This window comes from Xenopus laevis, chromosome 7S (genome assembly GCF_017654675.1).
Source record: "Xenopus laevis strain J_2021 chromosome 7S, Xenopus_laevis_v10.1, whole genome shotgun sequence".
NCBI classification, from domain to species: Eukaryota; Metazoa; Chordata; class Amphibia; order Anura; family Pipidae; genus Xenopus; species Xenopus laevis.
The window spans coordinates 59,147,122-59,171,653 of NC_054384.1; the positions used below are offsets into that span (position 1 = coordinate 59,147,122).

Genomic DNA, 24,532 nt, shown 5'->3' on the forward strand with positions numbered 1-24,532 from the left:
CCTGTGCAAGTCCAGTCCTGACACGTCCCTGCCAGGCAAAGTCCCACACTACTCCTTTGCAGACAAAGAGAACCTCCTGGTCCAGCTCCCAGGCTTGGGGGCTGCTGCACTCCAGCCTCCAGGGCTCCTACCCCTACATCTTTGCTGCCAGATTCTTTTTCACTATCCTCATTGAAGTAAAACCAGCAAATCTCTGTCCACCCTCTCTCAGCGAAAGTGAAAGCAGGAATGGCTGTGAGCATCGCATCTCCTACATTTTGAAAAGTGGTGCAGCTGCGACACCTTGTGACACCCTCCGGTATCTGACAGACATGCTGCACAGGGACAAGGCTCCGGCCCCTCCCATAACTCTAGGTAGACTCTGTAGCTGCACAGAAAGGGTATTTTCACCATGTGGTTCAGACCGTCAGGGACTTAACCCTATGGGTCCCTACAGTTCATTGACAGATAGATCCAATATATCTATGGGGGGTCCTTTTGCCTAGAAGATGTATTAGAGCTCACTCAATTAAAATTCCCAGACATTATGTCTCTCCACATGCAGGATTTGTGCAAAAGGCAGTTAATTTTTAAGATTGTGTTTGTCCTGGAATCAGTTATTTCAGTGAGCTCCAATTCTTGCTTATATTTAACATTTGAACAAAGTCTTTTTTATTCTCTCTTTGTATTCTACACACTATAGCTCCCCTAACAGTTATCATATCATTAATAATGCTATATACTAATTCATGGAGTTTTAAATCCACACAAAAAAAAGAACTGACTTTAACTGATTAAAGCAGTAAAATCAAGTTGGTACCGTTAAAAAAGCCAGACGGCTTTGATAAATGTGCTAATTCTTTAAAAACACATTCCTTTCAGTCAGAAAAGTGTTCATAAATATGATAAATGGGATACAATTCTAACTCCTGTGAATCCATCAGGATTCCTAATATGAATTTGAAAAAATAAAGTATCTGCACCAAATTTTTTTTTGCTTAGTTGTATATGGACAAAGTTTTAGCAAAGAAGAAATATCGCAACACCCATTCATCTACTATTTTACTAACTGCAGACTGTAAATATGCCAAGAATACTTCTAAACGTAGAAGAGATATGGCAGCATACTTACTGTTTATTTGAGAGAAAATAAAAGCTCCATAAACTGAACATATAAATTAGGCTCAGTTTCCCATTAATGCATTCATTAACTGAATTTTGCAGAGAATAAGTAGTAGAGTGACATATTACATTCTGGTATAAGGCATCGCTTGAAGGATACAGTCATTTTATTGTATAAATGTTGAATAAATGAATTCAGTTTAATTGACTCAAATTCCTCATTTGTATGTTTTCATATTGAATCTTTCATTAGATTTTCTTAGGTGAATACCTTCTGTGGAATTCAGCCAAGAGATCATGTTTTTAAACTCTCTCAAATCTATCTGCATCTAACAATCCCATTAAGGCTGTTTCTCTAATTCTTTTGACTGCACCCTGTCAGCAGAATGATGGTTTTTCAGCTCAAAGGTGTTATATAAATTCTCACATTAAAACATAAATATCTCATTTACATTCTTAGAAACGCTGAAGCTTTTTGGTTATGCCTTTTAACAATTAAAAGTGATAGTTTGGTAAGATATTGCAGTTACTTACTGTAATTGAACTTTTTATATTATGATGGAGTCTTAAAGTTTGTCTAAAATTATATAATTAATTCCAGGTAAATTATAATTTTTTATTATGTTAGCAATAGCATTGTTATTCATATTTATTTAGCAATATATATTAAAATTCATCTACTTTCACATGCAGTTGAGCACAGTCAAAAATTGATTTGATTCAGATGAAGGTGTAAGGCCCAAAGGCTTCAGGAGTAGTGAGGACCAGAGGAGGAGGTAGCAATGTCCAAGTTCGCAGTACAGATTAGGATGAGACGAGAGAATGGTCAAACAGGCAACAAGATCAGTCCAGGCAGAAGAGGTTCAAGGTCGAGGAATTCAGGCAAAAGGTCGGTACACAATAGCAAAGTTTCACAAGATCACACCCAGGAGTAGCAAGCTAAAACCTATAATTGGGCACTGATGAATTTCCAGAGCTCCTTAATATAGGCCTAGATTTGGCGCCAATTTTGGACGCATCGGCGTCATGACGTGTGCGCGGACGCGCTGGCGTCAGCGACCGACGCCGGCGCACATTATTGACGCCGGCGTCCGTTCCGTCGCCGGCGACCAATCAGAGTGCGGGAAGAAGCAGGCATCATCCGGCTGCGTCCGTGAGGAACCAGGGAGCCACCATCTTGGACGCCATCTTGGCCACCATTTTGGGAACTGTTCTCGGATTCCATTACAGTACCCCCCTCCCTAGGGGGGGCCTCAGGACCACCTGGGTTAGAAGGAAACTGCCGATGAAATTTTCGGACCAGGAGAGGAGCATGGACATCTGACCTTCTTACCCAGGAGCACTCCTCCGGACCGAACCCCTTCCATTCAATGAGGTATTGTAGAGTGCCCCTCGAAATCCGGGAATCCAGGATCCTTTTCATCTCAAACTCCTGATGACCGTCTACCACGACAGGAGCTGAGGAAGAAGAAGAAGAAGAAGAAGTACCTGCAGGTTTGAGCAAGGAGACATGGAAGGCGTTTGGAATCCGCATCTCCGAGGGAAGTTGCAAACGGACAGCCACCGGATTGATGATCTCAGAGATGGAGAAAGGACCAATAAACTTGGGACCAAGTTTAGGAGAGGGGACTTTGAGACGAATGTTCCGTGTGGATAGCCAAACCTTGTCACCGGGTGCATACGGAGGGGAAGGAATTCTTCTTTGATCAGCAAATTTTTTCTGGACCAAGGAACTTTTCTCCAGATTGACAACAGTGGCATGCCATATAGCCGACATGTGGGCAGCTTGGTCATTGGCGGCAGGAACATTAGTGAGTAATAAGTCCTGAGGAAAAGCCAAAGGATTAAGACCATACATACAGAAAAAAGGAGATTTCTCAGAAGAAACATGTAAGGCATTATTATGTGCGAATTCAGCCCATGGAAGCAAATCAGCCCAGTCGTCTTGGCACAAAGATACATGGCATCGAAGGAATTGTTCAAGGGCCTGGTTAACCCTCTCTGCTGCTCCATTAGACTGTGGATGGTAAGAAGAAGAAAATTGAAGAGAGACACTGTCAGGGAGCCGGGAGCCCCCTCTGGGGAGTAGTCCGGATCTAGGAGGAAGCCCCTCACGAGGAATCAGGGTCGTGGTATCCAGGGGTAAGGCAAGAGAATAATCAAAGTCCAGGCACAGGTCAAAAGACAGGCAGAATACAAACAAAGTCCAAGGCCAGGCAGGGGGTCAATGGCAGGCAGAGAATCAGCGAAGTCCAGGTCCAGGCAAGGGGTCACAACAAGGAATCAGGCAGATAAGCAGAGGAAACAGCAAGGGAACCCAGGAATACTCAGGGAACAGAATCCTATTTTCGGGCGCCATCTTGGCGCCTCAGGCGTCCTTTTATATTCGAATTTGGCGCCCTTGCGCCAGCGTCAGCGCGCCCGCGACCGTCGCGCCGCGCTGACGTCACGGCGCCGGCGTCGGAACCCACGTGGGTTGCCTGGGCGCCGCCATTTTGGATTCTTCGCCGCCGGGAGCGGACGCGACTCCTCGCGCTCCCGGCGGTCTTGACAGTACCCCCCCCTCACGGGGGGCCTCAGGACCACCGGGACTTGGTTTCTGGGGAAACTTGGAGTGGAAGTCTCTTACCAAACGAGGAGCATGCACATCACGGTGTCCCTCCCAAGAGCATTCTTCGGGGCCAAAGCCCTTCCAATGGATGAGGTACTGAAGGGACCCTCTGGAGATTCTGGAATCAAGGATTCTTTCCACCTCGAATTCTTGTTGACCCTCCACAGAGACGGCAGGAGGAGGAGATTGGACATCAGAGAAACGGTTAGAGATGGTGGGCTTCACCAGGGAGACGTGGAACACGTTGGGGATTCTCATCTCTGGTGGGAGTTGAAGTCTGATGGCTACGGGGTTAATTATCTCCAAGATGGGGAACGGACCCAGGAACTTCGGACCCAACTTGGGAGATGGCACCTTCAAGCGAATATTCCTGGAAGAGAGCCAGACACTATCACCCACCTTGTAGGGAGGAGAGGGCCTTCTACGGCGATCCGCGAAAGTCTTGTGGACTAGAGCACTCTTCTCCAGATTAGACTTGGTTGCAGCCCAAATAGCAAGCATATGGGCTGCCAGATCATCTGCAGCCGGGACGTCCGACAACACGAAGTCCTGAGGAAAGGCTTGAGGGTGCTGTCCATACACCACCATAAACGGAGACCTTCCTGTGGAGGAATGACATGCATTATTATGAGCAAACTCCGCCCACGGGAGGAGGTCAGACCAATCGTCCTGGCAAAGAGACACGTGGTTCCTCAGGAACTGTTCTAAGGCTTGGTTCACACGTTCAGCTGCCCCATTCGTCTGCGGGTGGTAGGCAGACGAAAATTGAAGTGTTATTCCCAAATCTTTACATAGGGAACGCCAGAACTTGGCGGTAAACTGGGTGCCTCTGTCGGAGACGATCTCCACCGGGAAACCATGCAGGCGGAAGATGTACTTAATAAAGAGTTGGGATAATTCCACCGCAGAGGGTAACTTCTTCAAAGGAATGAAATGGGCCATTTTGCTGAAGCGGTCAATAACAACCCAGATCACAGTATTCCCACCGGAGGGAGGAAGTTCGACAATAAAGTCCATAGAGAGGTGCGTCCATGGACGAGAGGGAACCGGCAAAGGCTGTAACAACCCGCTGGGGCGGGAATGGCTAGGCTTAGAAGTGGCGCAGACATTACAAGCAGCCACAAAGTCCTTTACATCCTTGCGGATATCAGGCCACCAGACTAGGCGCCTCAAGAGTTCAAGGGTCTTGGCCGGACCAGGATGTCCAGCTTGCCTGGAGCAGTGGGTTTGTTGTAGGATGGCCAGGCGAAGTTCTGGAGGGACGAAGGCCATGCCAATCAGAGTATCTTGAGGAGCCAAGGACTGCCCAGCCAGAATCTGGTCGGCAAATTGGGGATACAGAGAGGCAATGATCTTGACTGGTGGAATGATTGGTTCTTGCCTCTCAGGGTCACGGTCCACCGGAGTGAAGCTACGAGACAAGGCGTCGGCCTTCAGATTCTTGGAACCTGGGCGATAGGTCAAAACAAAGTTAAATCGGGAAAAGAAAAGGGCCCACCTGGCTTGCCTGGGATTTAGCCTCTTGAGGGACTGTATAAACTCCAGATTCTTGTGATCTGTGAAAATCTGGACAGGAATTTCAGAGCCCTCCAGGAGGTGACGCCATTCTTCAAGGGCAAGCTTGACTGCCAAGAGTTCCCGATTCCCGACATCATAGTTCTGCTCTGCGGATGAGAACTTCTTGGAGAAAAACGCACAGGGGTGCAATTTCCCATCAGTGGAGTGTCTCTGAGACAGGATAGCTCCGGCTCCGACTTCAGAAGCATCAACTTCGATGCAGAAGGGTAGTGCAGGATTGGGATGTCGGAGAACAGGAGCGGAAGTGAAGGCCTCTTTCAAGGACTGAAAAGCTTCTATGGCAGATGGAGGCCACAGGCCGGGTTTACCCCCTTTCCGGATGAGGGCCAGAATAGGTGCAATGCGGGAAGAGAACCCCCGGATGAACTGTCGATAATAATTAGCAAATCCGATGAATCTCTGGATTGCCTTGGTACTCAAAGGGAGAGGCCACTCCTGGATGGCCGACACTTTCACGGGGTCCATCTCAAATCCCTCTGGAGAGATAATGTATCCTAGGAAGGGGATCTTGGATACCTCGAAGACACACTTCTCCAACTTGGCGAAGAGAGAGTTCTTCCTCAGACGAGAGAGTACCTCCTTCACCTGGGAGCGATGACTTTCAAGGTCCTTGGAAAAGATCAGGATGTCGTCCAAGTATACGACTACGAACCTTCCTAGGAGATCTCGGAACACATCATTAACAAACTCCTGGAAGACGGCAGGGGCATTGCATAGGCCGAAGGGCATAACGAGATATTCATAGTGCCCATCCCGAGTGTTGAATGCCGTCTTCCATTCGTCACCCTCCCGGATGCGAATGAGGTTGTAGGCCCCCCGGAGATCCAACTTGGAGAAAATCTTTGCCCCTTTCAGCTGGTCAAAGAGCTCAGCAATCAGGGGCAGGGGGTACCTGTTCTTCACGGTGATCTTATTCAGACCCCGATAGTCTATACAAGGCCGAAGGCCTCCGTCATTCTTCTCCACAAAGAAGAACCCAGCCCCTGCAGGAGAGGTAGAAGGGCGGATAAACCCCCGCTGGAGATTTTCTTGGATGTACTCCTTCATAGCGGTAGTCTCTGCAGGAGAGAGAGGGTAGGTGCGCCCTCTGGGGGGCATAGCTCCTGGCAGGAGTTCAACCGGACAGTCGTAGGAGCGATGTGGGGGAAGGAACTCTGCAGACTTTTTACAAAACACATCGGAAAATCCCTTGTAAGTGGAGGGCAAAGTCTTTAATTCCGCAGAGGAGACATTCACCTTCTCGAGGGGTTTTGGCGGAAGGCAATGTTGCAGGCAAAATAAACTCCAACGAGAGATCTGCCCAGTGGACCAGTCTATGGTGGGGTTATGCAGACGTAACCACGGAAGACCCAATATTACTGGAGTAGAAGGACAGGGGATGATGAAGAATGAAAGTTTTTCTTGATGCAGCGCCCCAACTTGTACAGATAGTTCCGCCGTGAACTTTGTGACGAATTCAAACTCCAGGGGTTTGTCATCTATGGCGGTAATTCGCAGGGGTGAAGACAATGGAAGCAGGGGAATCTTCATGCGTTCGGCAAAAAAGGCATCCATGAAATTGCCATCCGCTCCGGAGTCGAGGAAGGCCCTTTCGAAGATAGACTTACTTGCCAGGTGAATCTGCAAAGGAAGGAGAAGTCTGCGTGAATTTTCTTGATACTTCTCCTGAGGACCTCGAGTGATGCCCCCTACATGAGAAACCTGAGACATACCTCGGGGTACAAAACTCTTGGCTTTGGCAGGACAGGCGTTGGCAAAATGGGAATGCCCACCACAGTATAAACAGAGACCTGCCATACGTCTTCGGAGTCTTTCCTGCTCGGAGAGGCGAGTCTTTCCTACTTGCATAGGTTCCTCCAAGGGAGACGTCGACACATGAGTCACAGGAACAGCGGGTGTTTGCAGAATCGGCCTTTGAAAGCGAGGGGCCAACATGGGAGAAAATCGTCTGCTGCGCTCTCTCTCCACCTGGTGCTCTCTGAGACGAGTGTCCACCTTAATGGATAGAGCGATCAGCCCTTCCAGGGTGTCAGGAGTCTCTCTGGAGACGAGATCATCTTTGATGCGGATGGATAGGCCTTGGTAGTATACAGCCTTGTAAGCGTCATCACACCAGGAAGTCTCCGCCATCAGTGTTCGGAAGTCTATAGCATACTCATTGACACTGCGGCTTCCCTGCCGGAGCTGCAAGAGACGGGCAGGGGCGTTCGTAACCCGACCTGGAGCATCAAAGACTATACGAAAAGCTTGGAGAAAGTCTTTAACATCAAAAGTCAGTGGGGAATTCTTCTCCCAAAGAGACGTTGCCCACTCCAGTGGCTTGCCTTCCAATCGAGACATCACATACCCCACCTTAGAACGCTCACTTGGAAACTGTGTGGGTTGGAACTCAAATTGAATTTGGCATTGCGTGGCAAATCCCCTGCAGGCTTGTGGGTCCCCACTGAAACGAGGGGGAGGTGGAATGCGAGGCTCACCTGTCGGGTAGCTTGTGTTCGTAGGGGCTGCCGCCATGGGGGGATCTCCAGTAGGTGGAGCAGTGGAGGGCGCAGAAGGCACTTGAGCTAGCAGGACATCGAGTGCTTGCCCAATGCGAACCTGCTGGTTTTCGTAGTCCTCCATGCGAGATGCCAGTCCGCGGAGCGCTCGTCCGACATGAGGTGTGGCTTCCTCAGAAGGATCCATGGCCCGAAAATAATGTCAGGGAGCCGGGAGCCCCCTCTGGGGAGTAGTCCGGATCTAGGAGGAAGCCCCTCACGAGGAATCAGGGTCGTGGTATCCAGGGGTAAGGCAAGAGAATAATCAAAGTCCAGGCACAGGTCAAAAGACAGGCAGAATACAAACAAAGTCCAAGGCCAGGCAGGGGGTCAATGGCAGGCAGAGAATCAGCGAAGTCCAGGTCCAGGCAAGGGGTCACAACAAGGAATCAGGCAGATAAGCAGAGGAAACAGCAAGGGAACCCAGGAATACTCAGGGAACAGAATCCTACTTTCGGGCGCCATCTTGGCGCCTCAGGCGTCCTTTTATATTCGAATTTGGCGCCCTTGCGCCAGCGTCAGCGCGCCCGCGACCGTCGCACCGCGCTGACGTCACGGCGCCGGCGTCGGAACCCACGTGGGTTGCCTGGGCGCCGCCATTTTGGATTCTTCGCCGCCGGGAGCGGACGCGACTCCTCGCGCTCCCGGCGGTCTTGACAGACACCAAGGGCTTTACACAGGGATCTCCAAAACTTGGAAACAAATTGAGATCCAAGGTCAGAGACAATTTCAGCAGGGAAACCGTGGAGGCGAAAAATGTGTTTAATAAACAATGAGGAAAGTTCAGGAGCTGAGGGAAGTTTTCGAAGAGGAGTAAAATGTGCCACCTTGGTGAATCTATCAATTACCACCCAAATAACTGTATAACCAGAGGAATTAGGGAGATCCACAATGAAGTCCATAGATAGATGAGTCCATGGGCGAGAAGGAATAGGTAGTGGTAGGAGTAACCCCTTAGGAGGGGAGCGTCCAGACTTGGATACAGCACATACAGAGCAAGAGGAAACAAAGTCTTTGACATCTTTTCTTAGGGAAGGCCACCATACAAGACGAGACAGAAGTTCAGTAGTCTTTTTGACTCCAGGATGACCGGCCTGCTTGGAGCTGTGGGACTGAACCAGAATGGAATGACGAAATTCAGGAGGGACAAAGGCAACACCAACAGGAGTACCTACAGGAGCAGAAGATTGAACAGACAATAATTGAGAGGCCAGGGAGGGAAACAGAGCAGCGATGATCTTTGTAGGGGGCACAATGGGTTCCGGTTCGGCAGAAGTGAGATCTTCGAGAAGAAAGCTTCTAGAAAGAGCATCCGCCTTCTTGTTCCTAGTACCAGGCTGAAAGGTTAGAATGAAATTAAAACGAGAGAAGAATAGTGCCCACCTAGCCTGACGAGGATTGAGGCGTTTGAGTGACTGGATATATTCTAGATTTTTATGGTCGGTATAGATGGTCACAGGGACGGAAGAACCTTCCAGCAAATGTCTCCATTCCTCTAGAGCCAGTTTGACGCCCAGTAACTCACGATTTCCCACATCATAATTTTGTTCAGGAGAGGTGAATTTTTTCGAAAAGAAGGCACAGGGATGTAGTTTTCCATCAGTAGACGCTCTTTGGGACAAGATTGCTCCAGCACCGACATCAGAGGCATCGACTTCAATGAAGAATGGTTGGGAAGGTTCAGGGTGTCTGAGGATGGGAGCAGAAGAAAAAGAAGTTTTAAGATTCTTGAATGCTTCCAAAGCTACAGGTGGCCAATGCTGAGGCTTGCCCCCTTTACGGATAAGAGAACGAATGGGAGCAATCTTGGATGAAAACCCCTTGATGAATTGTCTATAATAGTTAGCGAAGCCAATGAATCTTTGGATAGCTTTAACACTGCTGGGGAGAGGCCAGTCCTGGATGGCGGAGATCTTGGCAGGATCCATTCTGAAGCCCTGTTGAGAAATGATGTAACCAAGGAAGGAGATGGATGAAACTTCAAAGGAGCACTTCTCCAACTTGGCGAATAAATTATTTCTCCGCAGACGGGAAAGGACTTCCTGGACTTGAAGACGGTGCTCAGCAAGGTTCTTGGAAAAGATAAGAATATCGTCCAAGTACACCACCACGTATTGATCCAACAAATCTCTGAAAATGTCGTTTACAAATTCTTGGAAAACCGCGGGGGCGTTACAGAGGCCGAATGGCATCACTAGATACTCATAGTGCCCGTCACGAGTGTTGAATGCGGTTTTCCATTCATCTCCCTCTCTGACCCCGAATTAAATTGTAGGCCCCACGAAGATCTAACTTGGTAAACAGACAAGCCCCCTTGAGTTGGTCGAACAGTTCAGAGATGAGGGGAAGGGGATAACGGTTTTTAATTGTAATTTTATTTAAACCCCTATAGTCAATGCAGGGCCGCAAACCACCATCTTTCTTTTCTACAAAGAAGAAGCCGGCCCCCGCCGGGGAAGAAGAAGGACGAATAAAGCCTCTTTGCAGATTCTCTTGGATGTATTCCTTCATGGCAGAGGTTTCAGAAGGAGAAAGCGGATAGGTGCGACCCCTGGGAGGCATGGATCCAGGAAGAAGTTCGATGGGGCAATCATAGGGGCGATGAGGAGGCAGGACTTCGGCAGACTTTTTATTGAAGACATCAGAAAAGGCTTGATAAACAGAGGGCAGAGAAGAATTTGGAGACACAGATGAAACTTTAATGATGGATTTGGTAGGTAAACAATTTTGTTGGCAGAAAGAACTCCATCGGGAAATCTGAGACGAAGCCCAGTCTATTACTGGGTTGTGGATATTCAGCCAGGGCAAACCAAGCACAATGGGAGTAGATGGACAGTCAATTAAAAGGAAAGACAACCTTTCAAGATGCATGGTTCCCACAATAACAGAAAGTTCATTGGTGGAGTGGGAAATAATAGCAGAAGACAATGGACGATCATCAATCGCCAATGCACGAAGAGGAACAGCCAGGGACCGCAGGGGAATGGAGTGACTTTCAGCGAAGACTTTATCCATGAAATTCCCAGCTGCGCCGGAGTCGAGGAAAGCTTCAGAAGAAATCGTCTGGGTTCCAAAACGAATCTGCACAGGAAGGAGGAAGCGTTGAGCAGAAGAATGGGGAGAAGGAGCAATTCCACCCAGGTAAGTCTCCCCAGTCTTACCTAGGTGCTGGCGTTTCCCGGCTTCACTGGGCACTCATAGGCGAAATGGGATTTTCCACCACAGTAGAGGCAAAGTCCAGCAGCCCTTCTCCGAAGCTTTTCCTGTTCGGTCAGACGGGCCCGTCCGATCTGCATAGGTTCTTCCGTAGGCAGGAAAGAAGAAGCAGAAGCCGCAGGAGTGGGAGAAGGCAAGGTGGAAGCAGGATTGGGAAGGAAGGGTCTTTGAAAACGAGGAGCCAGGGTAGGTTGGAACTTGTGGAATCTCTTGGTTTGGGAGCGCTCTCTGTCGAGCTCAGCTTGAAACTCCCTCTGCCGAGTATCAACCTTTATGGCCAAGGCGACTAGATCTTCCCAGCGGGATGGAATTTCCCTGGACACCAGATCATTCTTGATGCGCATCGCCAGGCCGTTGTAAAAGGCAGCGTGATACCCGTCATTATTCCACGAAGTCTCAGCAACTAGAGTGCGGAACTCGATGGCGTACTCCGGGACAGAGCGAGTTCCCTGTTGAAGTTGGAACAGGCGTGCAAAAGATGCAGAGGCACGACCCGGAGCATCAAACACAGTACGGAGTTCGCGAACAAAGGACCTGGCGTTGTCAATGATAGGATCTTCCTTCTCCCATAGAGGTGAAGCCCACTCCAATGCCTTCCCTTGCAGGCGGGAGAATATGAAGCCCACCTTGGCACGTTCGGAGACAAATTGGCCGGGTAATAGTGCAAACTGGACCTCGCACTGGTTGATAAACCCACGGCAAGCTTCGGGGTCACCACTGTAGAGTGGGGGAGCCGGAATGCGAGGCTCGGAGACCTGGAGTGGAGACACAGGTACAGGTACGGGAACAGGGTCAGCGGGTGTTAGGGCCGACAACTTTGCCAGTACTGTTTCCAGGGCCTGACAAAAATGAGACTGCTGTACCTCATAGGACTGCATCCGAGAAGCCAACCCACGAAGCGCTCCACCGACATCAGGCGGCGCTGGGGTTTCCTCCGAAGGGTCCATGGCCCAATTATAATGTTAGGCCCAAAGGCTTCAGAAGTAGTGAGGACCAGAGGAGGAGGTAGCAATGTCCAAGTTCGCAGTACAGATTAGGATGAGACGAGAGAATGGTCAAACAGGCAACAAGATCAGTCCAGGCAGAAGAGGTTCAAGGTCGAGGAATTCAGGCAAAAGGTCGGTACACAATAGCAAAGTTTCACAAGATCACACCCAGGAGTAGCAAGCTAAAACCTATAATTGGGCACTGATGAATTTCCAGAGCTCCTTAATATAGGCCTAGATTTGGTGCCAATTTTGGACGCATCGGCGTCATGACGTGTGCGCGGACGCGCTGGCGTCAGCGACCGACGCGCTGGCGTCAGCGACCGACGCCGGCGCACATTATTGACGCCGACGTCCGTTCCGTCGCCGGCGACCAATCAGAGTGCGGGAAGAAGCAGGCATCATCCGGCTGCGTCCGTGAGGAACCAGGGAGCCACCATCTTGGACGCCATCTTGGCCACCATTTTGGGAACTGTTCTCGGATTCCATTACAGAAGGTCTGGGTTGCAGGGTTTTTTTATATTTAAAAAACAATTATTATTATTATTATTATTATTAATATGTATTTATATAGCGCCAACATATTGCATAGCACTGTAAAGTAAATGTGATTATACAACTAAATCACATGAATTGTATACATAGAACATATGGAGTTACATACATCACAATCAATACAGGTACAAAAAGGTGAGGAAGGCCCTATGCATAGGCATACACTCTAAAGGGAAGGGAGTAATACACAAGGTGTGGGAGTGGGCAAGATCGAATTAAGTAGGTGAGAAATGTGGTACTGTATGTGGTGTTGGTAGTTAAGCAGAGTGAGGGTAGGCTTCTCGAAAGAAGTGCGTTTTAAGAGATTTCTTGAAAGCAGAAAGGTTGGGAGAAAGTCAGACAGACCGTGGGAGAGAGTTCCAGAGGAGGGGTGCAGCCCTTGCAAAGTCTTGAATGCGAGCATGTGAGGAGGTAATGAGAGAAGAGTTGAGTAGCAGGTCAGTAGAGGAGCGTAGTAAGCGGTTGGGTGAGTATATAGAGATGAGTTCAGAGATGTAGGGTGGGGCAGAGTTATGAAGTGATTTGAATGTCAGGGTCATTAATTTGAATTTGATTCTGAAAGGTAACGGAAGCCAGTGCAGGGATTGACAGAATGGCGAGGCAGAGGAGGAGCGGTTGCTGAGGTGTATGAGCCTCGCAGCAGTGTTCATTATGGACTGGAGAGGTGACAGTCTCTGGAGGGGAAGGCCAATTAAAAGAGAGTTACAGTAGTCTAGACGTGATATGATGAAAGAGTGAATAAGAATTTTGGCAGCATCTTGGGTGATAAATGATCGTATTTTGGATATGTTCCTTAGGTGGAAGTGACATGATTTTATAAGTAACTGTATATGAGGAGTGAATGACAGGGCAGAATCTAGGATAACCCTAACAACAATATAGGTAATATTATATTTCTCAACAGCAATAATGGCAAGTGACTGCCAGTCCAGGGTTGTTTGAGAAAACACATCAACAATAGTGGTTTAGCCATTAAAAAAAACATCTTTAGGGCACAGCTTCTTTTATAGGTATTGCTAAGAAAAAAGTCCTATAAATATGTAACTATTATGATAAATAATCATATTTTATGTAGGTTGTCAGAACATTATAATGGAACAGCTACAAATACTCAAAATAACCCCCACATGCTTCTATGGGTTTATTTGTTTATTTGGGAAGGATATTAGGAAAGATCAAATATAAATGTGAACATATTTCCTGTTTGCGTTGCAAAAATAAGCGATATTGAATTTTCCATAAGGATTATAATTATTATATTATATTATAAATTTAACATTTATTAGTTGGGTGTTCCTTGTGAATCTGTTTTTATAGTATAATACAGGTATGGGATCCGTTATCCAGAAAGTTCTGAGTTACGGAATGGCCATCTCCTATAGACTTCAATTTTTTTAAAATGATTTCCTTCTTCTCTGTAATAATAAAACAGTACCTTGTACATGACCCAAACTTAAGATATAATTAATCCTTATTGGAAGCAAAACCAGTGTATTGGGTTTATTTAATGTTTACATGACTTTCTAGTAGACTTAAGGTATGAAGATCCAAATTACAGAAAGATCCGTTATCCAGAAAACCCCAGGTCCCAAGCATTCTGCATAACAGGTTCCATACCTCTTCCTATTTTGATTTTGTTTTTGTTCATTGGTAAAAAAAAAAGTTATTTCCACAATACCAAGCCTCACAACCATTCTTTACTCTGTTTAATTTTAGATGGGCAAAAGGTGGCCAGATTCTCAAAGAGGTGACGGAAGAAACCTATGAAACTGTTGTTGACTATTCCTTCTTTACCGAGCCAGTGTCCTGTGAGGTGACAAATGCCTTGGGCAGTACAAATGTCAGCAGAACTGTGGATGTATATTGTAAGAAATTGCCTGAAGTTCTTCTTTTATGAATTACATTTTTTTTAATTTTGCCTGGCTATGGAAAAACTTCAGTCTCCCATCATTATTCTTTGGAAGAGAAGTACAAAGTGAATGACTAAGAGCAGAAAAAAACTGTGATGCATCTTTCTTGCCATTATTGACCATTATTTACCATTACTAGCAAGGTTCTCAACCTCTTGCTCTGTGTGCCTTCTGCATTGTTTGTTTTTCCCCTAATGTATTTGACAGTGTTGGTACTAAAGGTATGAGAGAAGATTCTGTTACCATTATGTTTGGAAATGTAATTCTAATTTACAAATCTTTGGCATTAGCAGACAATGTTCTCTTTAAATTAAATAGTCTATTGGCAATGGGTTAAATTAAGGATGGGAAATTAAAAATACACAATGCAGTAAAGCACAGAAACACAGCTATTATGGCACCCAGCAGTATTTGTTTTTCATAATGCTAATGATCTGCCCATTGCAGGGGACACCAATTAGTAGTGAGACCATGCAGTGTACCAAAAACAACTGCCTTTTCAGCAAATATGAGCAACTACTTTCAGAGAGCAGTTGTAGCACTCCCCTTTTCGGCATCATTTTTAAAAGGAAAATAATAAAGTCTCTGTATAATTGTGTGGGCATTACTGGTTTTGAGGGTAGGTTTTTGGGGAGTTTTGGTTAGTATTCTTTTCTACCTTTTATAAACATACCTGATAACTCAAATGGGAAAATAATGTTTAAGCCCTTTTGGCTCAAAATATTTTCAAGCTATATGTAGTTTAGGACTATTTTTGGAAACATATTACGATCTTAATAATAAACATATATTTTAGAAGGGTTAAAGAAGTTCCATGCCATACTCAATAAGGTAAATAAAAGTTAACGGAAAAAGTTTTGCACAAGTTTTTTCATTAAACACTAGACACCAATATCTTTTCACAAAATTAGCAATTAGACAAGAGATGAATGGCTACAGTATAACAGAGCATGTGTAAAAATATACTGTGTCCTTGCATGAGCTATAGTCTATAGATTGATAAAGTTTGATAAATGACTTTCTGCTGTCTCCATTTTCTGCAGTTGGCCCTCGAATGTCATCAGAACCCGAATCTATTACAGTAGACCTTGGCTCAGATGCTACATTTCACTGTGCTTGGATTGGTAACCCTTCACTCACTATTGTATGGATGAAGCGTGGCTCGGGTGTGGTAGGTTCTGACCCCCAATTATCATAAAAGATTTCACTTCTCTGTAATTGTCTTGCTACAAAGTTGAAGCAAAAGCTACAGTCTCCTGAGCTCAGATATAGGATAGCTTTCTAGCTGGCAGTAACTAAAATGTGTTAACCCCAAACTTTTTTTACTGAAAGTGATTACTTATGCTCCATCAGGTCCATGGTTAGAAGACCTTGTCAGTTAGGGAAATCTGCTACATTACAGATACTCATTCATGTGGATGTAGTATATAAGGTTGTGAACACAATGCTGATGCCATACCTATAATGATTAAATGCAGCAAGAAAGCTGACTGTGACAGCTTTAATTATCAACATTTTCTATTCTCTTTTTTAATTAGCATAAAATAAAATTAGAGCTTACTGCAGTAAAATCCCACCACTTTTTGTCCATTCCTATAGGATTTTGTAGAGGCATGTTTGTCAATGGGTGAAAGTTCAAGCTCTAATTTCACACTTTAATAAATCTGTCCCATGGCCTCTATGAAAGTGTTTGAAAAGGAAAAGTATTCTTTACCTTAATTTTTCATTTAGTAATATTGTACACACACTTACTGTATATTGTATATTTTATATTTAGAATTATTGTTCTCACCCTTTGCAGGTACTCAGTAATGAAAACACTTTAACATTAAGAAATGTCCGCCAAGAAGATGCTGGGAAATATGTCTGCCGAGCGGTGGTGCCTCGTGTAGGTGCTGGGGAGCGTGATATCACTCTGACAGTTAACGGTATGAAATCATAAACTAATTATACTTTGAAGTAAACATACTTAAATTAATTAGACAATCTGAAAGATTCAAATAAGAACTACAGTAGTTCTAGGCACTATGATTAGATTAGTACACATTCTCGTGAGTTAGCAAGATAAACTCAAAAGAAAAAATAATGCAATTCTTACTCACAAATGTTAAAAGATTACTTACTAAAGCAACATGGACTTGAAATTCATTATATTTTGCCAAAAAATATGTCAAGCAGGTCTTAAAATTAGTGATGGGCCCATTTGCCTCTAAATTTGCAAAACAGTTAGAAATTTGCGAAATGGCGCCGGCGTCTCGTTTTGGATGCCGGCGTCCGTTTTTTTTTGACGACATTTTTTTTTGACGCCCGTGAATTTTACCCAGCAAATTTTCGGCCGTTTTGCAAATTCGCCACAAATTCGCACCTGCCGAATAAATTCGCCCATCACTACTTAAAATGCTCTTTGTGATAACTGGCTAATACAGAATATTGCATTGCAAAAGACAATTTTTTTGTCTTATTTATAAGATTATTTTTCTGTTTATGACTTTTATTACATTTCCCTACAGGTCTATTGCAACTAATCAGCATGTAGCGTTTACCAGTTATCTATATGAAAGCAAACATCTGTTTGGGATACTAGAACAGGCTTTGCCTGTGTTTTGTCTCTCTAGATGCAGGTTTAATACTTTGCTATTCTATCATATTATGCTTCAAGGGCAAGGGCACCTTAAAAATACATTTTAATATGAAGGAAGCAGTGGCATTTTAAGATAACTGTTAATAGTCTCCTGTTTTTTTTTTATACAATTTATAAATTAATTATAATATTTAAGACGAATAGGGGAGACCCTGATACAAAAGTTTAGAAAAAAATAAAAACATAGAAAAACAGAATCACTTTTATAGGGTAGGCTTCAGCAGGGATTAATAGGATAAAAAATAATTTAAAAAAGCACAGAAAATTAGAAAATTAATTATGGCTATGTTTCTTTGATAAGGTCTACATAATGTTCCGTTTAACGGGTAGCTACATCACTTGGCATGAAATAACCACTAGTCAACTATTGGGGCAGCAACATAAAAGATTGTCTTACACCACTAAGCTGTCATTGTGGAAAAGTAAAGTAAAAGAAATTTTCCTTAAACGTGAATTTAAGCCATGCAGTACCGACATATTTCAAATGGTAATATTTAGTTTACAACAAATGTATGGCAACAAAATAATGCCACATCTACATTAAGCCAGTCATACCCGGTTAATTTTGTTGAGAATTTTCTGGTTTTGAAAAGTGATATAAAATTCTGTTAAAAAATAATGGCTTTGCTCTTAAATGGGCAGTATACCCCCTTGTTCAACATGCCCAGTATATAATCACCCTCCCTTTATCTTTTGTGTGACTGTTTTGTTAGCAGGAATCCATTATGTAGGAGCATTATTTGTGCACTAGTAATCCTTTTGAGTTATTTTCCTCAAAAGGACAAAACATGGGGAAGCATCCTTTTTATTGTTTGCCCTTTTTAACTCAAGAAATAAGAAAACCCATATAATTTACATTATTAAAACAGTGGCAAAAAGTAAATCCAGCCTAAGCCCTATTCATTGAATTTATTGTATGTTAAACAATGAGGTATATTGCCCTTTAAGGACATGATGTACTATTTTAGCACTGTGTATGTCAGCCAGCTGAAAAGCACTCATGATCTAACTCACCTGAACAGAAAATTTATGGAAACACAGGTATGAGTAATTTTTGGCTGTAAACACTCAATAGAACAGTCTCATGCTCAGTAGTGCACTCTCTTTTGGCAGGTAACATATAGGAGCTGTCTACATATATTGCCCTTCCATTATGTTTAACTTGAATAAAAACCGACCACTAGGCAACATACACCTGACGTTTTTCTGAACCCAGTGTGTCAGTTACATAGTTTACATCAATAAGCAGAAGCAATTTAATTTGGGAAGTTCATTATTTTCCCAATTATACTTAAATTTGTATCCAAAAAAAACACAGAAACTCAGAGAAATCTAAAATGTGCACTTAGCTAAGTAAAAAAAAATTTAAAAGTGAAAACTCTGCCAAATTGTAAATGAATCTTGAAAGTACAAATTGAAAAACAATTTAAAATTTAACTTTACTACTTCTTGAACTTGCCAGCCTTAGTGTCGAATATTTTCTTTGGATTTTGATGCTGTCACACTCTTCCCTGCTTACATTCACTTAAGTTTACATAACTTCACATAAGTTGAAAATGCGCAACCTATGTGGTATCAGGCATGGAGCGATTTCCACAATTTTGGCTTCTTGTCAGAATCTGATGCAGGTGGGAAAAGCATTTGCATTGATTGTTATACTTAGGCCCAAGAGAGACCTGCAGAAGTCAAAATACCCAGTGTGCCATAAGATAAAGCTCCATAAAGATGAGAAAGAATGTTGGGGAAACCAGAACATTAGTTCTTTAGTTGGACAGGGTTAGTTTCATTGGAAAATAATTTCACAAAAGTGTGCATTAATACCAGCTTATGAGCAAAATATACTTTGCTTTAGCTGCATTAGTTTTATCCTATTTAAAACAAATAGCTCAACATTTGAATGCCTTCGTCCTTTTTTCCATTTTGGGATGAGGATGTGGCAATAATAACGTTTAGAAGGACAGTAATTTGAGGCCATAAAATCCCCATATACATGCCCCAGACAACCCAGATGTAGGAAGCAGAAAGCTGAAAATGATAAAAACTAAGCTGCAGATGAATTAAGAAGGAACAATACAAGTAGTAAAAGTAGTCAGCAAGAGAGGTGCGCTATTAACCTTATAAATCCTTAAATACAGGCACCTAAAATGAAAAGAAACTACACATAGAGTAGTACGTTCGGCTCTTTCTAGAAATAACTTTGATGTTAGAACTACTCACAATCGTGATCCTCAAACAGGAGCGTGTAGAGTGTTCTTTTTTTAGCAGGGTATATACGATGTTGAAGCGTGCGATGTTTCTGAAGGAAAGAGACGCTACAGATGGTGAAGAATCGTTAGAGATCCGACTTAGACCCTGCGGGTCCTAAGGACTTACCGGACTGCCGTCAGAAGAGAGCGTTGGAAGACTCGCAAAGAGATCGCTCGATGCCGACGTGTTTCCCAGGCGCTGTTTGGACACCGTTCCCTGAGTTCAGGCAGCCTCGCTCACCCGCTGCGCGTCCGCAAACACTGCTGTTTCTCGTTCCACAGTCAGTCAGCTCGCCTCCGGTGCCGTGCAAAGGTTAAATAAGTGATTCGGAAGGGGATTAATTCTATAACAAACTTTTATTTCATTTAATACAAAGGCCCAACGCGTTTCATATCCTACGATACTTCCTCAGGGGCATCACGTGTGTAACATCACGTCCAATATTATATAGGGTAGATCATTTCATTAGCCTAATTGGTAATTGGCTACAAGGTTTCGTTTCCACAATTAACACTTTCGTTTAAGAATACATCCATTATAATATAATATATAATATAAATTACATTAAAATAATTAATTTAAACATACTTAAATAGTAATAAAACATTATTAAGTTAAAAAGCACTTCAAATCAATTTCTATATTTAAACCTTTGGGAGCGAGTGTTTTAAGTTTATGTATCCAGTATGTTTCTTCTCTCGATATTATTTGTATAATATCACTTCCTCGCCAGTGATTTTTCTTTTGTACTATTCCCATGAATTTTAAAAGTGAGGGGTCTGAGTTGTGATGAGTTTTAAAATGGGCTGAGACACTATGTGTCAATAGTCCCTTTCTTATATTATTCATATGCTCCCTTATTCTGATCTTCAGAGTTCTATTTGTACGTCCAATATATTGGAGATTACAGGGACATTCTAATAAATAAATTACGTTGTTGCTATTGCATGTTAACAGCGACTTAATAGTAAATTCTTCTTTTGTTACTTTTGAATCAAATGTTTTATAATTTCTATCATTGTTTGTACTTGTTTTACAGCCTTTACAGGTTCTGCATGTGAAAAATACGTTTATTTTTTCTTTAGAGAAATGGTTACTTATTGATTTTTGATCTACAGGAGGTAGACAACTTGGTGCTAATAGTTGTTTAATTATTTGTGGTTTTTTGTATAGAATATATGGTTTTTCAGGTAAGACATCTTTTAGATCTTTGTCTTTTTTCAGAATATGCCAATGTTTTTTTATAATTGCTTCTAATTTTTTGTTTGAATTATTATAAGTTGTAATGAATGAAATAGGGTTACTTAATTTAGTTTTTCTTTCGGTGTTATTAATTAATCCAATTCTCTCTTTTTTATCACATTTGAGTTTGGCTTCCTTAATCGTATGGTCCTTATATCCTTTTTCTCGTAAATGAGTACTCAGAATTTCACATTCTTTTTCGTATGGACAATTTAACCGCATTAAACGAAATTGCAGCAAACCCAGTGACTACGAAAAAGAATGTGAAATTCTGAGTACTCATTTACGAGAAAAAGGATATAAGGACCATACGATTAAGGAAGCCAAACTCAAATGTGATAAAAAAGAGAGAATTGGATTAATTAATAACACCGAAAGAAAAACTAAATTAAGTAACCCTATTTCATTCATTACAACTTATAATAATTCAAACAAAAAATTAGAAGCAATTATAAAAAAACATTGGCATATTCTGAAAAAAGACAAAGATCTAAAAGATGTCTTACCTGAAAAACCATATATTCTATACAAAAAACCACAAATAATTAAACAACTATTAGCACCAAGTTGTCTACCTCCTGTAGATCAAAAATCAATAAGTAACCATTTCTCTAAAGAAAAAATAAACGGATTTTTCACATGCAGAACCTGTAAAGGCTGTAAAACAAGTACAAACAATGATAGAAATTATAAAACATTTGATTCAAAAGTAACAAAAGAAGAATTTACTATTAAGTCGCTGTTAACATGCAATAGCAACAACGTAATTTATTTATTAGAATGTCCCTGTAATCTCCAATATATTGGACGTACAAATAGAACTCTGAAGATCAGAATAAGGGAGCATATGAATAATATAAGAAAGGGACTATTGACACATAGTGTCTCAGCCCATTTTAAAACTCATCACAACTCAGACCCCTCACTTTTAAAATTCATGGGAATAGTACAAAAGAAAAATCACTGGCGAGGAAGTGATATTATACAAATAATATCGAGAGAAGAAACATACTGGATACATAAACTTAAAACACTCGCTCCCAAAGGTTTAAATATAGAAATTGATTTGAAGTGCTTTTTAACTTAATAATGTTTTATTACTATTTAAGTATGTTTAAATTAATTATTTTAATGTAATTTATTATAATGGATGTATTCTTAAACGAAAGTGTTAATTGTGGAAACGAAACCTTGTAGCCAATTACCAATTAGGCTAATGAAATGATCTACCCTATATAATCTTGGACGTGATGTTACACACGTGATGCCCCTGAGGAAGTATCGTAGGATATGAAACGCGTTGGGCCTTTGTATTAAATGAAATAAAAGTTTGTTATAGAATTAATCCCCTTCCGAATCACTTATTTAACCTTTGCACGGCACCGGAGGCGAGCTGACTGACTGTGGAACGAGAAACAGCAGTGTTTGCGGACGCGCAGCGGGTGAGCGAGGCTGCCTGAACTCAGGGAACGGTGTCCAAACAGCGCCTGGGAAACACGTCGGCATCGAGCGATCTCTTTGCGAGTCTTCCAACGCTCTCTGCTGACGGCAGTCCGGTAAGTCCTTAGGACCCGCAGGGTCTAAGTCGGATCTCTAACGATTCTTCACCATCTGTAGCGTCTCTTTCCTTCAGAAACATCGCACGCTTCAACATCGTATATACCCTGCTAAAAAAAGAACACTCTACACGCTCCTGTTTGAGGATCACGATTGTGAGTAGTTCTAACATCAAAGTTATTTCTAGAAAGAGCCGAACGTACTACTCTATGTGTAGTTTCTTTTCATTTTAGGTGCCTGTATTTAAGGATTTATAAGGTTAATAGCGCACCTCTCTTGCTGACTTCTATTACACACAGTGGAAGTGTGGATCCACTATTTTTTGGTGCTGCTTTCCCCGACCCGACTATTTGTGCAACAGCGCAGCCTTCACTCAATTTTCTTTGAAGTAGTAAAAGTAGTTTTTTTTTTAAATGCTGTTTCTCATAACTGAAATTTTATTTTACATAGCTTTCAGACATGTCCAGGACTAATTTGTAACATTTAAACATGAACTTTCTCTAATCAAACTGGGAACAAGAAAAAAAAAAAACTCCTTACCATGAAATAGTTAAAATATTTTGTGTATCACAATAACTACAGTGGGTAATAATGAGTTTTTTATAGGACAGCATGTGCTTAAGTCTTACAACTCCACTATTACAGCATATATTTCTCATATTATAAATTAAAAGCCATGCTAATTAACTTAGGGCATTACCAATACCCAGAGATGAATGAACCAAAACTCTAATATCATCCCCTAACACATATCTGCAGATTTCCTTTATCACAGTTGTTGTTCAGTCCCAAAATAACACTCACACTGAGATAATGCAATAAGAAGTGAGGGGTAGCAGTAAGGAGATATGCCAGTGGCATCATAGTGAGCCAGGATGAGGATTGCACCACTTGGCTTTATCTCGCCGTGCTTTGCAATGTGATATTGTTTTCCTTCTACTCATGCTCCCTTATCAACAGCAGGAGTTTAATTACAATTAAATAGCTAGCAGAAAACAAAACCAGCAGTCAGAAATTTACTCAGAGAGGGGAGAGGTTGTTTGAAATGTAGAATTAAATCATGCATTGTATAGCTTGCAGTGGCTTCGGCACATTGTAGATGTAGCTGAAAAAAGTTAGGCATGTTTGCTATATGTTCTTGGCCATTTAGAAAGTCATCAGTATATTGTTTTTAGAAAATTATTGCTTTTTTTATGTTCTTTAACTGATGCTCTAACAAAATGATTTTAACTCCTTATGCCACTAAATACCAAACACAGAAAAAAAGGCACGGATTTGTCCTTGGAATGCTACTTGGTAGTACTGTCTTATAATTTAGTGTCATATTATGTGAAGCATAAAAGTCTATACACAATATACCAAATGCATTTTTCAAAGCTAGAGTGCACAAGTAAAAGTATGCTGTAGTAGTGCTCACTACCCCCTTTTTAACATTCATTTTATACACAGTGTTTGTGTTGAGCTAGCTTTTTACATATGCATATGCAATATGGATAGTTATTTCTTGCACAACACAGGGTAATCTGAAAGTTAAGTCACACTCTGAGAGTGTGTGAGTATTTCTGTAGTGAGCTCAATTCTCACATTTTGATAAATTTATGACAACATTCAGATCCTCATCATTAACGGGAAAATGTAATAAAAGTAATTAACAGAAAAACATTTGCAATGTGAAAATGTTTGCCTTTGTACAAACTAACTGTCTAAGAAGGGATATTATTTCGCGAAAGGCAATTAATTTTCTTATTTGTCTGACTTTTTCAGTTTACAGTTTTATTACCTTTACCCCTTTGTTTTTCTTTATTTACAACTGTCTGATTGAGAGTGTTTTTTTCCACTTTGTACTGGGCATTAAGGTGTTTAATATACAAAATATTCTCTGATATATATATGCATTGTGATTATACCAGATTACATTATACTTTGCTGTATGCCCATTAATGTTGGAGAAATTATTTAATACTTTTTCCTATAGTGGTGCATGACCTATGCAATTTTGAAGAATTGCCCACACCTGCCCATAAAATAGCCTTTGAGTCAATTGTCCAATTGCTTTTGAGCCCCTGAAATGAAGTGATTGTGTTAAAAAAAGGCTTAATTCCTCACATTTTTATGTAATCTTCAGCCCACTGAATTAAAGTTGAAAATCTGCAGTTCAACTGCATCTGAGTTGTTTCATTTAAAATTCATTGTGGAAATGTACAGAACCAAAATTAGAAAAAAAGTTGTCTCTGTCCAAATATTTATGGACCTATCTGTATAGAAATACCATACAATGTGCTGATTTCTGAAAGCAATGCCCATAAAAATTACTGTATTCAGGATTTGTCCTATTCCTGATTAAGCACCAT

The 24,532-nt window shown here is 42.3% G+C and overlaps 1 protein-coding gene across 3 annotated transcripts in view; it reads left to right on the top strand.

The window, feature by feature from the left end:
* LOC108697229 (kin of IRRE-like protein 3) overlaps positions 1 to 24,532 on the top strand; it is an 872,472-nt gene that overhangs the window by 790,792 nt on the left and 57,148 nt on the right. For all 3 annotated transcript variants that reach the window (XM_041571296.1, XM_041571297.1, XM_041571298.1), the window contains exons 8-10: positions 14,301 to 14,449; positions 15,538 to 15,665; positions 16,296 to 16,422. In XM_041571296.1, coding sequence (XP_041427230.1) covers positions 14,301 to 14,449; positions 15,538 to 15,665; positions 16,296 to 16,422 — 404 coding nt within the window. The remainder of the gene's footprint in view (positions 1 to 14,300; positions 14,450 to 15,537; positions 15,666 to 16,295; positions 16,423 to 24,532) is intronic.